Below are 17,990 nucleotides of genomic sequence, written 5' to 3' on the forward strand. Positions count from 1 at the left end.
ATATATATATATATATATATATATATATATATATATATATATATACAGGTCCTTCTCAAAAAATTAGCATATTGTGATAAAGGTCATTATTTTCCATAATGTAATGATAAAAATGAAACTTTCATATATTTCAGATTCATTGCACACCAACTGAAATATTTCAGGTCTTTAATTGTTTTAATACTGATGATTATGACATACAGCTCATGAAAACCCAAAATGCCTGTCCCAAAAAATTAGCATATCACGAAAAGGTTCTTTAAACAAGCTATGAACCTAACCATCTGAATCAACGACGTAACTCTAAACACCTGCAAAAGATTCCTAAGGCTTTTAAAAACTCCCAGCCTTGTTCATTACTCAAAACCGCAATCATGGGTAAGACTGCCGACCTGACTGCTGTCCAGAAGGCCATCATTGACACCCTCAAGCAAGAGGGTAAGACACAGAAAGAAATTGCTGAACGAATAGGCTGTTCCCAGAGTGCTGTATCAAGGCACCTCAGTGGGAAGTCTGTGGGAAGGGAAAAGTGTGGCAGAAAACGCTGCACAACGACAAGAGGTGACCGGACCCTGAGGAGGATTGTGGAGAAGGGCCGATTCCAGACCTTGGGGGACCTGCGGAAGCAGTGGACTGAGTCTGGAGTAGAAACATCCAGAGCCACCGTGCACAGGCGTGTGCAAGAAATGGGCTACAGGTGCTGCATTCCCCAGGTCAAGCCACTTTTGAACCAGAAACAGTGGCAGAAGCACCTGACCTGGGCTACAGAGAAGCAGCACTGGACTGTTGCTCAGTGGTCCAAAGTACTTTTTTCGGATGAAAGCAAATTTTGCATGTCATTCGGAAATCAAGGTGCCAGAGTCTGGAGGAAGACTGGGGAGAAGGAAATGCCAAAATGCCAGAAGTCCAGTGTGAAGCACCCACAGTCAGTGATGGTCTGGGGTGTCATGTCATCTGCTGGTGTTGGTCCACTGTGTTTTATCAAGGGCAGGGTCAATGCAGCTATCAGGAGATTTTGGAGCACTTCATGCTTCCATCTGCTGAAAAGCTTTATGGAGATGAAGATTTCATTTTTCAGCACGACCTGGCACCTGCTCACAGTGCCAAAACCACTGGTAAATGGTTTACTGACCATGGTATTACTGTGCTCAATTGGCCTGCCAACTCTCCTGACCTGAACCCCAGAGAGAACCTGTGGGATATTGTGAAGAGAAAGTTGAGAGACGCAAGACCCAACACTCTGGATGAGCTTAAGGCTGCTATCGAAGCCTCCTGGGCCTCCATAACACCTCAGCAGTGCCACAGGCTGATTGCCTCCATGCCACGCCGCATTGAAGAAGTCATTCATGCAAAAGGATTCCCGACCAAGTATTGAGTGCATAACTGAACATGATTATTTGAAGGTTGGTGTTTTTTATATTAAAAACACTTGTCTTTCATTGGTGGGATGAAATATGCTAATTTTTTGGGACAGGCATTTTGGGTTTTCATGAGCTGTATGCCATAATCATCAGTATTAAAACAATTAAAGACCTGAAATATTTCAGTTGGTGTGCAATGAATCTGAAATATATGAAAGTTTCATTTTTATCATTACATTATGGAAAATAATGACCTTTATCACAATATGCTAATTTTTTGAGAAGGACCTGTATATATATATATATATATATATATATATATATATATATATATATATATTCACTAAAATAAACTACTACTTGTACTACTATTCCTACTTCGTGGTTTTCACTACTCATAGGGCTTCAGGGTGCAGATCCCCTGCAAGAAACGAGGGACTACTGTGTAAGAAACAGTCAGTCATTCAGTCACAGTCAGTCAGTGAGTCAGTGAGTCAGTCAGTGAGTCAGTCAGTCAGTCAGTGAGTCAGTCAGTCAGTCACAGTCAGTCAGTCACAGCCAGTCAGTCAGTCAGTCAGTCAGTGAGTCAGTCAGTGAGTCAGTCAGTGAGTCAGTCAGTCAGTCACAGTCAGTCACAGTCAGTCAGTCAGTCAGTGAGTCAGTCAGTCAGTCAGTCAGTCACTGAGCCAGTCACAGTCAGTCAGTCACAGTCAGTCAGTGAGTCAGTCAGTGAGTCAGTCACAGTCAGTCAGTGAGTCAGTCACAGTCAGTGAGTCAGTCACAGTCAGTCAGTCAGTCACAGTAAGTCAGTGAGTCAGTCAATGAGTCAGTCACAGTCAGTGAGTCACAGTCAGTCAGTCACAGTCAGCGAGTCAGTCAGTCACAGTCAGTGAGTCACAGTCAGTCAGTCACAGTCAGTCAGTGAGTCAGTCACAGTCAGTCAGTCAGTGAGTCAGTCACAGTCAGTGAATCAGTCAGTGAGTCAGTCACAGTCAGTCAGTCAGTCACAGTAAGTCAGTGAGTCAGTCAGTGAGTCAGTCACAGTCAGTCAGTCAGTCAGTCACAGTCAGTGAGTCAGTCAGTGAGTCAGTCACAGTCAGTCAGTCAGTCACAGTAAGTCAGTGAGTCAGTCAGTGAGTCAGTCACAGTCAGTGAGTCACAGTCAGTCACAGTCAGCGAGTCAGTCAGTCAGTGAGTCAGTCAGTCACAGTCAGTGAGTCAGTCAGTGAGTCAGTCAGTGAGTCAGTCAGTCACAGTCAGTGAGTCAGTCAGTCAGTGGTGGGCACCGTTCCACTAATCAACAGCTAATAGAAAAACAAATTTTTCATTAAAGGATTAGTGTTTTTGCTCATTTTGGAAACCGTTAGCACAATTAGATTTCGCTAAATTAGGTTTCACCAACTTTGAGTCCGCTAACAAAATTCACAAGATTGTTCCTGTCTGTTGTTACACACACGATATTGGTTTACTACGTATACCACATGACCGGATGGATGGATGGATGGACGGATGGATGTAGGTCCATCCGTCCAGCTCTAAATCAATTAAAACAAATTTTAAAGCAAAGAGAAACTCACCATGCAACGCCTTGTAATCCACTGATTAATAAAATCCTGAAGTAAACTCATCTTTTTCTTAATAGGAATTCTAATAAACAGTTCATTAAATGCTTTTGACCAAAGGAAAAAAAGGGAATATTTTCTACATATTCCCAAGGATATCTGTTTAATTATCTTTAATCAGCTGAGCTGAATTAGTTTTTTAACCGGAGACATGTGTTTAGCTACCTTTGTGAGGTCATAGGGGGTCAGCGATGGGGACTGTTCAGACTGCCAGATGTGTGTTGATACAAGTGGTCCGGCTGGGGATCTGTTTTAAAGTTGCATTATATGTTTACTTTAAAACAGATCCCCAGCCGGTTTTCACACCTGATGGGAACAGAGGGGCCTCGACTGTGAATTAGAGGAACAAAGACCTACTGTTTAGGTTTTTAGGTGTGAACTGCCAATCTACATATACAGTATGTGTGTGTGTGTCTTATGTGTGTGTGTGTCTTATCTCACTCAGTCTTATAACCTGTATCTCTCTCTCTCTGCTCTTTGAATTGAGAAAGCTCCTCGGATGAGTAGCGAAACGTCTTCTGTTACAAATAAAGTCCAGTTGTTTTTGTATTGAACGCTTTTTGAATTCATCATGTCCTGGATGACTGAGAATCTTCACCAGCAACAACAAGTTATTTGTTCATAACTTTATGGTGAGTCAGAGAGATACGAGCAAACAGCTGGAACACACGAGAAAAAAAACCCAAACTACTCCCTGTGGCAAAAAAAGCATGTTCCCCGGGTCACATGAGCCCCCGCTGGCATTGCCCCGGGCCCCCCCCAGGGGACGCGCCCCACTATTTGAGAAGGACTGCTTTAGTTTAACACTCAAAGTGTCGACAAACATCCGTCTTATTCTAAATGTTTACACATCTTTTTTAATATTAGCACAACGGTCCCTAGGTGTGAGTGAGAGAGTGAATGTTGTTTGTCTCGTTTGTCTCCGTGTCCCTGTGATGGACTGGAGGCCTGTCCAGGTGTCTCCCACCTCCTGCACAGTGATGGCTGGACATGAACACCAGTGACCCAGAAAGGAAGAAGTGGGTAAAGACGGATGGAACAAAGTGAACGACCCAGTATAAAACTTACAGCTGAGACACTGGAAAATAAAAACTTGATTTAAAAACGTTCATGCAGCGCGAAGATGTTTCTGTCTCGAGAAAACTTGTTTTACCGTTGACTTGTTTGGTGAGCTCGTCCTCGGGCAGGTCTGAGGCCAGCGCCGTCAGTTTACTGAGAGCCAGCAGCGTCTTCTTCTTCACAAAGTAACGGGTCTCCATGTTGGCCTGGCTGTCCAGAGTCCTGTGGGCCTGCACACGTCCTTCTTACATTACTGACGATTTACATCAACAGCTGGAGTTTATACATGTTTATACGCAACAAGACTACGTTATAGTAAGTATTTCTGTAGTACAGCAGCAGAAAGCACATGTGGCTCATTTCATTTTTATCAATAACTGACTTTAAAATCAAACTTACTGTTACATAATACTCCTGACAAGACTATTTTTAACGAGTCACTACGCAGATAGAAAGAAGCAACTCCTGGAAACTAACTTTTTGTGTTATTAACTAATCACCAAGTTAAGTGAGCTGGTTACTTTAGAAAAGCTTAAATCTATAACCTTCTGACACAACTACATCTGATGGCTTACCTTTTTAGTCCCCAGCTCTTCTAGTTTAATTATTTTGTGTATATTGTTATACGTTTTAAACCGTTGTTGTGTTTTTGTGCTGCTGCTTTGGCCAGGACGCTCTCGTAAATTAAATCTTACACTTCAGCGACTCTTTCCTTTGGTTGAACAAAGGTTGGAAGAGATTTTAATAAATAAAACATACTTCCACATAGAATTCCAACCTGGTGAGGGGTGTTGATGGTTTAACACAACAAAGAGGACGGTGTTATAAGAGCTGCGTGTGTGCGCGTACACTTTCGTAGTTATGGACGTGGATGTGGTGCAGCCAGCTCAGGTGTTGGTGCGCCTGCAGGAAGCTGTCCAGCTGCTGATGCTGAGCAGCCGGCTGAGACAGCAGCTTCCCCCTCTTCCCCTTCTCCATGTACCAGCGAAACAGGAAGTCAGCAAAGTTCTACAACAAAAGAAGAGACGAGGACAGTTTGTTTAAAAACATGTAAATGCTCTGGTTAGGATTTGGATTTTGAAACTTTAAATCTTTTAGTCTAAACAGCAAGTTTCTGAAGCTTGGACTGAGCCAGTCTGAGAATGAAGTCTGGTACAGTTCTTATATTATACTCCGCTTTTAAAGTCCATGACTTTTTTTAATTTAATATTTACCACATACTGGGATGCTTTTGAGGCGGAGTAACAATCGTATGAGACAGAGCATCATGATGTGACACCTTTAAACGGTTCAAACTGGTTCGTTTAGACAGAAATAACACCTCATTAGTGTTTAGCTTGTAACTCAAATGTGCAGACATAAAAAATGTTTCAATTGCAAGGAGTCTTCTCAAAAAATGTATTCTGTAGTAGTTAGGGACGTCACGACAGACAGCAGGCCACGTCCAGTAAAGTAGGATTTACTGTGTAACAACTTCACAATCAAAATAATTTAAAGTCACACACAGCTACTGTCAATCATCCAGTCCGAACTGTAAGCAGTCCCTGCTTTGTACAAAAAGCAATAAAAAGGATACGTGCCCTATTCAATACAGCGATTTATACTTAAATGGACTGTACTTATTATACAGCTCTTTCTATCTTACCCACTTACTCAAAGCTCTTTACAACAATCTGTGCCTCACTCATTCGTACATCGCTCTACTAGAACTATACAGAGACTAATCAGAGCTTTATCACATTCATACACTGATGGACACACATCGGAGGCAACGAGGGGTTCAGAGTGTTGCCCAGGGACACTTCAGCATGTGACTGCTGGTGGAATTGAACCCCCAACTCTCCCATTGGAGGATGCTCTAACCACTCAGCCACAGCCGCCCTAAGGACAAATAATCTGAACGAGGGTTTTGTACAGACAAGTGCATGATAATATCCACGACACCAACTGAGCATACAGTTAGTGGGACCATTGTTTGCCCTTGAAATATTCACATTTATGCTCATGCATGTTCATTTTATTACATATTCAGGCACCCATGAATACATAGTAGTAATTAAAGCATCAAACACATTTTTTACTTCTAAAATCTCAAGTTTATTCTTCATACTGGAGTCTGTGAAGCAGCTGCTCATTTTTAATCACCTACCGTACCTACTGTAGGAGCACAAATAAGTTTGGGCCCATTTGTGTGCGTGTTCGTCTGCACCGTTAGCAAAATATCTCATGAACCACCAATAAAACTCTCGGAAAGTAATGCCTGTACGCTGACTCAGTTTTGAAAGTCAACCCAATTAAAGGCAGGTGTCACAGCAAACTGACTTGAGAAGAATCATCTATATCGCTGCCAAGTTTACAAATACTGGGATACATGCTGGTGTGGTTGAAGCTGAGCATCGTGTACAACACAAACTCCAAGAGCTAACACATCACAAAAATACTGGCAAAGTCTGCAAGGAATTGTGCATAATGCTACTTTCAGGGCTGCACCAAAGTCTCCTTCATGTCTCAACATTAACTTTGTCTAAAACTTGAATCAGGCGGTGGAAAATACGCAGTCCTTCAAATAATGGTAGACTTTTAATTTACTATGCTCTGATTCATGAACCCTTAGAACTGAAAAATAATCTTTAAGTATTTATTTAGCCCAACTAAACTTTGCTCGAATCTTTACAGTCGGCACGGGCTCGTTCTGAATGAACCTTCAACGGTGATTCAGAAGAACGCCTCCACTGGACACAGCAGAATCTGCGACGGCGTACCTGCTCAGCAAACTTTGCCATGTAGTGCTGCAGGCGGTTCTGGTTGTCGCTCTGCTCACACATCTGAACCAGGATGTCAAAGTCACAGTACTTCTCAGCTAGCGCTGCCACCCACTGGTACTGTCCAAGCTCCACTGCAAAACAGAAACATCACAGACGCATCATTTCCAAGCAGGCAGGAAACAAGTTCAGACTCTGAGGCCGTCAGCTCAAGTTTGTGATGTTTAATGAAAGTGTGCACTCGGTGCACGCTCAGAGCAGCGCTGGGCGATGTGAACCAAAATTAATATTGCAACATTTTTAAGAAAAATTGCGATATATATTTCGACGTTCCAACATCTGCTAAGTTCAAGGTAAAAACCAACGCAGTCATGTTCCTGTTTTTAGAATTTTACATTATTTTACAATGTAGCTGTTTTTGTTAAACCTGTGTAAATAAAGGTTGAATGGATGTTTTTTTATTTCCATAAAGTAATAAAAATATATTTCTGAGTCAAAGCTTTGTCCCAATTGTCACACAGGCATATTTATGAACAAACAGCTGTAACTACAAAATAAATGTATAAAAAATAATCTATTTACATATATTAAATAATATTCCTCTTCAGCTGCTCCGCCTTCACGATGTTGGTGTGTGAAGCAGCACATGAGGGAGGAGGAGGGGCTGCGTGAAGCTGGACGGGCAGATCAAGCAGAACTACTGTGCACAGATTTTCAAGTCTTACAGTGTGAGGCAGCGCCACATTAATAAATCAGCAGTTTGTCATATCGCTAAAGACACGGTGCTAACAGACGGCTAACTTTAGGACGTTAGCCAATAAGCACTGTCTGTAGTGACATGATAAGCTGCTGCTTTATTAAAGTGGCACCACCTCTCACTGCTCCTCTCATGAGGCACAGCACGGCTAAATGAGTTTCAGACTGTGGTTTGTTTCAGGGAAGGAGGATGAAAACACAGCCGGAGCTGCAGCTTACAACTTATAGCACTGTTTTAATGGTGAAAAAGATTCGTAGTTCTGACCTTTGTAGGGACTTTTTTCAGCTTTGTCTACAGAAAACATTTTTCTGCTGCTCATCTGATAATTTAAATCCAAACCATCTCCAAATAACAGCCACTGTTTTCATTTTTTGCTCCGTAGCGAAGCTGCTCTTCATATCTCCCGTGTTTATTTGTTGTGTTAAACTCCCGCCCACCTGGAGAAGCAGGAAGCACGTGCGTGAGGGGCCACGTGCAGTTGGCGGCGCAGACGGGAGAAAAATAACTACTGCACACTGATTTTCAAGTCTAATAATACTCGCGATGGTTGCATTAGAGCCATTTTAACCATCGTAACCTGAAAATCTCGCGATACATCGAGTATATTTGACACCCCCCCCCCCCCCAGCCCTAGCTCAAAGGGCCTTCTCTTATCCTGCAACACCTTGCAAAAAGATCTGAAGCTCTCGACCTTGACCTCTTTAAGTGCTTTCAAACAACTGCTAAGTTCATGGCAACAGCAAATGCAGACATGTTCCTGTTTTTAGTATTTTAAGTCGCTTTATAATGTAGCAGTTTTTTTTGTTTCATTTTTTTATATAATTTCTTCCATTTACGTTTTAATTTTATATGCTCTTTATATGATTGTCTATTGTTCTGTGTACCTCATCTGTGTTCTTTGATAAAAACAGGTCTCTCTGTGTCTCAGTGAGACTAACCTGTGTAAATAAAGGTTGAATGAATTAAAGTCTTCCACTTTAATTACTGTATGAAGGCAACCAGGTCAAACCAATTCCACAAACTTCACCTAAACCAACAGATTAAAATCTGTGTACTTTACTGATCTTGATAGCTGTAAACTAAAAACAAATGCAGTCAGAAGCAGATCACCCTGTAAACCAACATCAACGGTTTTTTCCAAAGTCTCACGCCGTCTCTCAGAGCCGTTCAGTCCACTTACACAGCGGCGTGAGCAGCTCTGAGCGCCGTTGGCTGTACTCCATCTCGAGACTGTTGTAGCGCTCCTGTTGGGGCCCCGAGGACCTCTGCTTTTGTAGGGAGGTCAGCTGGGCCACGTATCCACCCAGGTATATGTCCAGCAGTGCTACCAGCTGCTCACAGAGAGTACTGCGTAACTCTGAGTCGGCGTGTGGGTAAACGGAGCCTAGGATGACATCGTGTTGGCGGGAAATGATGGTGCGAACGCCTCCAACACCGCCAGATGCTGAAGGAAGAGGTGAACACAGATTTATTATTCATTTGTTCTAATCCTGAAGTTCGTCTGAACAGAATTCAATCAAGAAAAACAGATGTGCTTTAGATCTTGTGGAAGATGAAGGAACGTTACCTGTCCAAGGGATATACTCAGGCTCTGCAGGTGCATTTTCAGAAGGTCTGTACATGGAGGCTTTGGTTTCTCTGTACTGAACGGCAGCCTGAAGCATGTCCTGCACACACACATACAATACTCCAGTTTCACAGTACTCCTGTGTTGGTTTGTCTTCCTGTTCGAGTCGCGCATGTCAAACAGTGATTTTACCTTAATGATGTTGTTAACCGTGAGAACCACCTCAGCCCACTGCACAGAGTCCACGGGGTTCTCTTTTAGACTGCGCTCCTCTTCTTCCAGTAGACAGTCAAACACAGAGGAGATCTGGGACACCTGGGGGAGAAGCAGAACATCAGTTAAACAACCTTCCAACGCTGTGTCTTCACACGGGACTGACACGAACACACACCTCTCTGAAAAAGACATCAGCTGCCGTGAGGCTGGGCGGCACGGGGGTGCTGCTCCTATGAAGCGCCGCGCTGATGGCCCGGTGAACCAGCTCCGTCTGTTTGCTGTGGTAGTTCTTCAGAACCACGGCTGCCTGCAGCTTCTCAGCGTGCTCACACAGCAGCAGGCGAGTTGCCATGACAGACGACCGCACAGTCACCTGGCTGAGCCGGTCCAACAGACCCACCTTAAGAAGAATGGTTATTAAAATAAGTCATAACAACACGTGTTAGACTTTATTTACTTTCATTAAGTGATGCCCAGGACTTACAAAGTAAAAATTATGTCTATTCTAAACTAAGTTTGCCTGTAGGAGCATGTAGAGACAGTCTGAAAAGAACGCTGTAAAACCAAACTGCACTTTATCGTAAAAGTGCGCGTCACGAGTCCTTTCCTGACAGGCTGAAATAATTTTATAAGATGTTTGAAACTTTGAAACATACGAGGGAAGGTATCGGTAATTAATTTGGTGAGTTAGTTTAGTTTCCAGCATGAAGCAGACATCCTGAACTAAGCTGACGCTGAGTGTACGCTGCAGCTGCTGGGCTGTCGTTACCTGAAGCAGAAAGTCCATAAAGCAGCCATGGGCCTTCATCTTGTCTTCCAGTTGGTGGAGGATGATGAGGGATGTCAGAAGAAATCCAGCACTCTCTGAAACAAAGAAAAAAATCACATTAATTCATACATGAATGAATCTGCCTGTTTTAAGAGAATCAATTTATGGCTCATTAGAAGTTTCTGACTGCTGACAAATGGACTTTAAAATTATTTATTTATATTGGCCTGAGGAAGTATTAAATCTCAGTTTGCTTTTTCTCTCTCTGTAAAGTTAAGGCTACGATCATTTAAATTAAAAATGTTCTCCCTCAATAATCGACACTAAGTGCCGTAATGACAAAATGAAAACAGTTTTGAAATGTTAGTTTTAGTTAAATAATTAGACCTCTTGCAACAAAGTTTGAAATTTAGCAAAGGTTGCTCTTATTTCTCTTGAAATACGTACACACACTGTGTGTGTATATATTTATATTTATATATACACATATACATATATACACACACATAGGTTTTATTTTAAAGGAACTTTTCTTATGCTTAGATTAGGAATGAACAATTAATAATTGAATTTGCAATAATATTGCAATATGATAGAACACAATTTTCTAATCATAAAGGCTGTGATTTGACTGGTCACATGATCTGGTTACGTCACTCGTGAGTGAGTGAGCGGAGCAGGGAGTGGGAGAAGTCAGCACTGCGCTTTAACCGGTCGCACAATGGCGTCAGGCTCGACAGAAGCTGACACACCTGAAAGTTTGGCACCAACGAGGAGCAGCACGTCCGTCGTTTGGATTATTTTGTCTAAAAGAAAGAGGATGCTGCTCAACGACATGTGCAGAACCTGCCTTGTCGAGGTAACACCACAAATCTTTATCACTTAAAAAAACACCACAAAGCCATTTACAATAGTTGCATGGCTAGAATGTCAACGACCAGTGCTCCAACTTCAAGTCATCAAAGTATCAGCCGACAGGGATCACTGACCGAACTGCTCCAAGGTTTCCTCCGTATGAACATAATTCGAAACGGCACGGAGCAATAACGGAGTTCACAGCGACAGACATGATGCCCACTGATACAGTGACCAGGCCTGGGTTTACGGCTTTGGTAAACTCAACGGAGAAGCATTGCAGGATGTCCTCGCGCACACATTTTAGCCAAGCTGCTGTCCTGGAGCTACACAAGAAATGCAGAAACAAGAGTTGCAGCGGAGCTGAAAACAGTGGAGTTTTTTTTGCAACTGAAACAGATTTATTGCTCGTGTTCGTTGAAAAATACACGAGAAGAAGACATTGAAATATAATTGAATATTAAATCGCAATACTCAGGTATAATATCACAATGAGAATATTTTATAAAATCGTTCAGCCCTAGCCTAGATGCTGCCACACAGCAAAATGGAAGTCGCCACGTCACTTGTTTTTCACGTTATCCTGATCGCAACTTGCACGGACGGATGGATGGACAGAGGGCGTTTCCAAATCCCCCTCTTCACCTCGCGATGGGAGACAATAATAAACGGCAGATCAGCTCTGTAGGATGAAGATTCAGACGGACGTGTCTGAACTTCATCCCCTGTCATCCACATGACCTTGTTTTATGTTCTAATTAGCTCTTGATGATGTTTCGAGCTTTGGAGAGCTGTAAGTAACTCCAGTCCAGCGTCTCCTCACCCTCTGGGATGGACTCGGCCCAGCGTGGGTCTGAGGCTGGGTAATCATCCACCAGCTCCAGGTTGATCTGAGTCACAATGCTGTCCAGCTCAGCTCCCTCCTCTCCATCGCTGTCAGCTGGGAAGAGCTCGTCTGTGACCGCCTGAGCTCCCAGCAGGTCGTTACTGACAAAGAAGGAACAAACTGAATTATTAGTTATTGCAGTCGTGTTTTAAAAGAAGTTAAACACTTTTACAGAATATCAACATTTAAAACAATTCAGGAAAATATAAATCAACCGTTACAAATATTTTTATCACCTGCTATGAAAAGCAAACAAACGGGCAATATTGCCTTTGCCCTCGTCTCTGTGCATGTTTGTTTTCTGTTAGCAAAATATCTCATGAACCACTGGAATCATCCTCATGAAGCCGTCAAAAAGAACTCTTTCAATAGAGCTCTTCATCTGAATATCTCTTGGAGCCAACCCTTTAATGATCAAAGAGGTTAGTTTGACAGATCCACACCTAACTGACCTTACAAAGAAAATAATGACTTAAAGTCAGCCAGCGTTTCATATATTAACCTACATTTTGATGTAGTTTAAACCAAATGGCTATAGTTTTAAATTATCCTAGTTTAAAACTATAGCAGGAAAGAGCACTTATTAACACCAAGTTCCAACCTTGTAAAACAAAACAAGACATGCTGATATAAGGACCAAACTCTCTGAAGTGCAACTTGTTGCTCAAAAGGATCTGAAGTATTCCTGCAACGTACCGGCAGAACTGCAGGAAGGCAGACTTGAGCAGTTTGGTCTTGTCCTCCTGGGCTACAGGCTCCGCTCTGGTTGAAGTCTCCATGGTAGAAACCTTAAACACAAGAATTAAAAATGTTGCACAACGTACCTGAAATCAAGAGAATGATCACACAATGTTTTTAGTTTATTCCTTTTAGGGTGTTGGCTTTTCAAAGTGTGGACCGTTTGTGAACATGGTTCATCAGTAGGGATGAACTCCACCATCAAGCTGCTCCACAAACCGTGAGCAGAACAGGATCGGACCGGTTTCTCCCAACATTGTGTTACATTCTTATTTACAGGTGCTGGTCATAAAATTAGAACATGGTGGAAAAAGTTGATTTATTTCAGTAATTCCATTCAAAAAGTGAAACTTGTATATTATATTCATTCATTACACACAGACTGATATATTTCAAATGTTTATTTCTTTTAATGTTGATGATTATAACTGACAACTAATGAAAACCCCAAATTCAGGATCTCATAAAATTAGAAAATTACTTAAGACCAATAAAAAAAAGTATTTTTAGAAATATTGGCCAACTGAAAAGTATGAGCATGTACAGCATCAATACTTAGGTGGGGGTCATTTTGTCTGGATTACTGCAGCAACGTGTCATGGCGTGGAGTCATCAGTCTGTGGCTCTGCTGCTCAGGTGTTCTGATCGTGGCCTTCAGCTCTTCTGAATTGTTGTATCTGGTGTATCACATCTTCCTCTTCACAATAACCCCATGGATTTTCTATGAGGTTAAGGTCAGGTGAGTTTGCTGGCCAAATAAAAACATGGATACCATGGTCCTTAAACCAGGTACAGGTATCTTTGGCACTGTGTGCAGGTGTCAAGTCCTGCTGGAAAATTAAATCTGCATCTCCATAAAGTTGTTCAGCAGCAGGAAGCAGGAAGTTTATTAAAAGAAATAAACATTTGAAAAATATCAGTCTGTGTGTAATGAATGAATATAATATATAAGTTTCACTTTTTGAAAGGAATTACTGAAATAAAGGTTTGTGTTCCAGCTGCTGCTCTGGCTGCTTTACCTCAGGGGCTGCAGCCAGCGACGAGCACAACGAGTCCTCCATGGTCTCTGGCAGGATGGAGGCACTCTCTCTGGCCACTACCGCCACCAGGCCGCTGTTCTGGGAGAAAAGCACGGGCAGGTTGGCGCAGCAGCCTCCTCCACGGACACCATCGCCTGAACGCACACAAGTCAACAGTGACACATCAGTTGTCTTTTGTCGTCTTCTGAGGAATACGCAGAGGGACCATATATGGGCCGGTGTGTTAACACAGAAAATCATCCTCAAAGGTGATAGGTGCTCCAGACTATGGTGAGGGCTGAAGCTACAGCAGCTAGTGCCTGTCGATGGAAAGTTAGCTGAAATAGCTCCTGTCTACGGACAGCTAAGCTAGCTTGCTAAAAGAGTAAAATATGCCTGGAAGCAAAAGGTTTTTGAACAGTGACGTGTCGTACTGAAAACTAAAAGAGTAGGTGACGCAGGCGTCGCAATCACCAGCCAGTCAGGATGGGCGTACTGAGATAAATGTTTCTGAGGAATATGCGGGGGGGGTTCCCATCGTGAGACAGAGAAATAAATGCTATGAATGAGAACACCATCATTGACTAAATGAGCTGGATATAAAGCACAGGACTCACTCTCACCTGGTGAGTTGAAACTGATTTTCTCGTCTGGCAACGCTCCCCTGCTGGTGCCCGTTGAGCAGACGAACACCAGCTCCTCGTTGTACAGAAAGGCGGTGGAGCCAGGGGACCAGGGCAACACAAAGCGGGTAGCCTGCAGGGCCTCCTCGCTCTGAGGAATTGATACGGAGAAATACACGCCATCATCAAACCTTTCACATACAGCGCATTCTAGAGCTAACAACATTTTAACATCCATCTTTCCAAAATACAGATCAACAATGAAAATTAAAATATCCCCTGAAGGAATGCTTATTGCACTTCTTCTTTTATGCTAGAGTTTTAGACTGAGATAATCTTGAGAAATGATAAGAGTTGCATCTGTTTTGATTAAACCTTGAAAATAGCACCGAGTGATCTTGGGTGATACTAGAAGATGTCTCCAAAAAAAAAGGTTAAAATGCAAAAACAAGTGGACATTTATTCTGAAGCTGAAGATGTTTCACTTCCATCTGGGAGATTTATCAAATGAAAAATGTTACAATGCAACATTGAGTTGTGCTGAAGATGACTCTCGGCTACAACCACAACAAATGGACACAATATCAATAAAACTGACAGTTTTATAGCCATTATTGTGTTTTATAGGATCAGTTGGCTGTGGCAGCCGTCCTAAAATGGCTTGACTTAAACAATTAATCAGTTGCAGATGGACAAATATTTTAAATTATAATATTACTTTGATAGCTTCATTAAAATTCAGAGGTTCATGAGATATTTTGCTGACTGAGACAGAACTGACTCCAAATAGTGAATGGCAAATTTCTAAACAGTAATGATGTGTAATCTAACGATTTCTAACACTCTCAACAACCTGGCTCCATCTTATATTAGAGATCTTATTGTTCCATATTTTCCTAACAGAGCACTTCGCTCTCAGACTGCAGGTTTACTTGCGGTTCCTAGAGTTTCCAGAAGCAGAATGGGAGGCAGATCTTTCAGTTCTCAGGCTCCTCTCTGGTGGAACCAACTTCCAGTTTCTGTCTGTGAGACTGACACATTGTCCAGTTTGAAGACTGGGCTAAAGACTTTTTATTTTGATAAATCCTATAGTTAGGGTCAGCTTGGGTTTCCTGAGCTGTCCCTTAGTTATGCTGCTATAGGCTTAGACTGCTGGAGGACAAACTGACCACATTTCTTCACTCTGCTGCTGTCTTTACTTACTCTACCCATTTTAGATTTGTAATTATTTGTAACCTTAACCTTAATCCTTGTTGGGTTTCTTTCCTCCTTTAGTAAGTACATCTGCTCACACAGACTCATGTTCGTGCTGCTGTTCACCGTACTGTTTTTATACTTACTGTATTTTTAGTTCATATATTACTGTTTTTTTTTAATACATTTTATACTATTGTTGGATGTAACTGGGACCCTGTGTAAACAATTTAATTCCACCACATGTGGTGCGAATGACAAATAAAGAACCTTGAATCTGGACCTGTCGTTCTGTGTTCGTCTGTCTCTCCTTCCTGTCCTCTCAAACAGCCGGTCGAAGCAGACGGCCGCTCGTCCTGAGCCTGGTTCTGCTGGAGGTTTCTTCCTGTTAAAGGGAGTTTTTCCTTTCCACTGTCTCCTTTGTGCTTGCTCAGGATGAGAGACTGTGATGAAGTGAAGATTCAACACAATCTGCTGCTTCCATAGATAGAGAACTTTTACTAATTGGCTTTTTTAATGTATATGAATGTTTCTGTTCAGTGTTCTGAGATGACTTCTGTTGTAACTTGGTGCTATATAAATAAACTAAATTGAATTGCTTTATTACCGCCCAAAACATGCATTTTGGATGACTCTCAGCTACTCCCACACCAAATCTTTGCTTAATATTGATAAACCTGACTGGATTATACGCAGACACATGCAAAATCATCATCTTTGATTTTTGCTTTTGGGCAGTGGGAAATAGTAGTCATTCTTTGTGGAAACTGATTAGACCTAGTGATTCAGAAAACAAACAACAATTTAAAAAAAAACACCCACCAAAAAAATCCCAGAACTGTTTTTTCATTTACTTTTCTGTGAGGGGAGACACAAATTAAATTCCTAAATTATTTCCTCTTTTTTTTATCTGTTGTGGCAGAGATGATGAAATCTTTCCCTCAGTCGGACAGATAAACAGAGAAATGTCTAAAGGCGTAAAATAAATGAAGCCATCCTCATTATGGATCCAGTAAACGAGACTGTGGATCTAACAAGGTTGAGTCAGGTCCTCTGGACAGATTCTTCTTGTTGAAACGTTTCGTCTCTCATCCAAGAGACTTCCTCAGTCTGAGGTGCTGTATTCAGCTCAGTCTCTTAAATAGCACCTTCTCAGAGTGGATCAACCAGTTTTCTGCTGACAACCAAAACCAGCTGATCACATGCTCAAGAAGGACCATCAGCCTAACAATGGATCATTAGCACACTGATGGCTGTTTACTGTTCACAGAGGGCTGAGTGATACCAGCAATAACAGCATTGTTAGAGGGGGACAGTTGAACACGGAGGCTCCGCCCCTGTTTAATGATGGACGGTTTTCTTTTCACAAAGATGACCTCCTTTACTCCTCTCTCTTTGTCTTCTGAAGAATCTGTCCAGAAGACCTGACTCATCCTTGTTAGATTTATCTACCCAGATTACTGAACATGCATCAGGAGAGATTGTGGATCATTACTCAAACCAAAATGGGTTAGAAGTCTGAGGAGGACTGACCTGAAATAGACAGCTGTACTTTGTCACCTCGACAGTAAACTGCTCAAAGATGGTGGCTCCCCTGTCCTGCAGGGTGATCAGGCAAAAGTAGGCCAGACAGGGAGTGTCCGACTGGTGCCAGGCTGCAGCCAAAATGACCAGGCCGGCTCTGAAAACACAGCGATTCATGATAAGGAAGAGGATGTTATAATGAAAAATAGCCAAAAAAACTAATGGGGTCAAAAGTTTTGTCACTTTTAAAGTTAAATACAGACGCACAACCTTTTCTAATCAGTTTTACTTGCTGCAGAATCAGCAGTGTTAAAAACCACCTCCTTCTTTAATGATGGTTAATAAATTATTGAGTGGATATTTTTCCACATATGCTTTTTGCAATATAACGGCTTTCTTACATTTTGTGCCATTTTAACCTTTTATACTTCAAATATTCAGTTCAGTGAGGAAATGGGTGTTTTGAATTTGGGCTTTTGTAAATTTAATGCTATTAAAATATTCAACTCCAACTTCTACCGCTCATCCATACGTCCAGGAGAGAAACCCAGACATCCCTCTCCCCAGCTTGTCCTGGGGGACCCCGAGGCCTTCCCAGACACAACCCCTCCAGCAATTTCTTGGTCTGTCCTTTTCAAGTAAACCTTTTCTTCTCACTCATGACCAAGACACAGAAACTTAAAACTCATCTCAGCTGCTACACACTTGGATGTGAACCGCCCAAGTGCACGCTGAAGGTCTTGGCACGAAAACACCAACAGAACCACATCATCAGCATAAAGCAGAGAGGAGACCCTACAGATCCCAAACCAGACACCTTCTCTCCACGACTGCAGCTTGAGATCCTGTCCATGAACACCACAAGCAGAATTGGAGAAAAGGGACAGCACTGGCAAAGTTCAGCTCGCACCAAGAACAAGCTCGACACAGCTCCTGCTATGGTTATACAAAGACCGGTGGGAAGTGATTTTGCAACCTACTCACCTACTCACGTGTCCCACGCCACCTACACTGACCAACGATTTTATATATATATAT

General features: G+C 42.2%; 1 protein-coding gene across 1 annotated transcript in view; it reads right to left on the reverse strand.

Moving 5' to 3' along the window:
• Positions 1 to 17,990, reverse strand: part of nup133 (nucleoporin 133) — a gene marked incomplete in the record, with an annotated part of 43,074 nt that overhangs the window by 6,144 nt on the left and 18,940 nt on the right. The window contains 13 exon segments of the mRNA XM_037690623.1: positions 4,137 to 4,272; positions 4,892 to 5,050; positions 6,805 to 6,938; positions 8,742 to 9,005; positions 9,129 to 9,228; positions 9,321 to 9,443; positions 9,520 to 9,744; positions 10,114 to 10,208; positions 11,792 to 11,955; positions 12,551 to 12,642; positions 13,612 to 13,766; positions 14,235 to 14,385; positions 16,962 to 17,109. Coding sequence (XP_037546551.1) covers positions 4,137 to 4,272; positions 4,892 to 5,050; positions 6,805 to 6,938; positions 8,742 to 9,005; positions 9,129 to 9,228; positions 9,321 to 9,443; positions 9,520 to 9,744; positions 10,114 to 10,208; positions 11,792 to 11,955; positions 12,551 to 12,642; positions 13,612 to 13,766; positions 14,235 to 14,385; positions 16,962 to 17,109 — 1,946 coding nt within the window.

The sequence above is a fragment of the Nematolebias whitei genome, chromosome 16 (genome assembly GCF_014905685.2).
Source record: "Nematolebias whitei isolate Nwh7 chromosome 16, NemWhi1, whole genome shotgun sequence".
In the NCBI taxonomy this organism is placed as follows: Eukaryota; Metazoa; Chordata; class Actinopteri; order Cyprinodontiformes; family Rivulidae; genus Nematolebias; species Nematolebias whitei.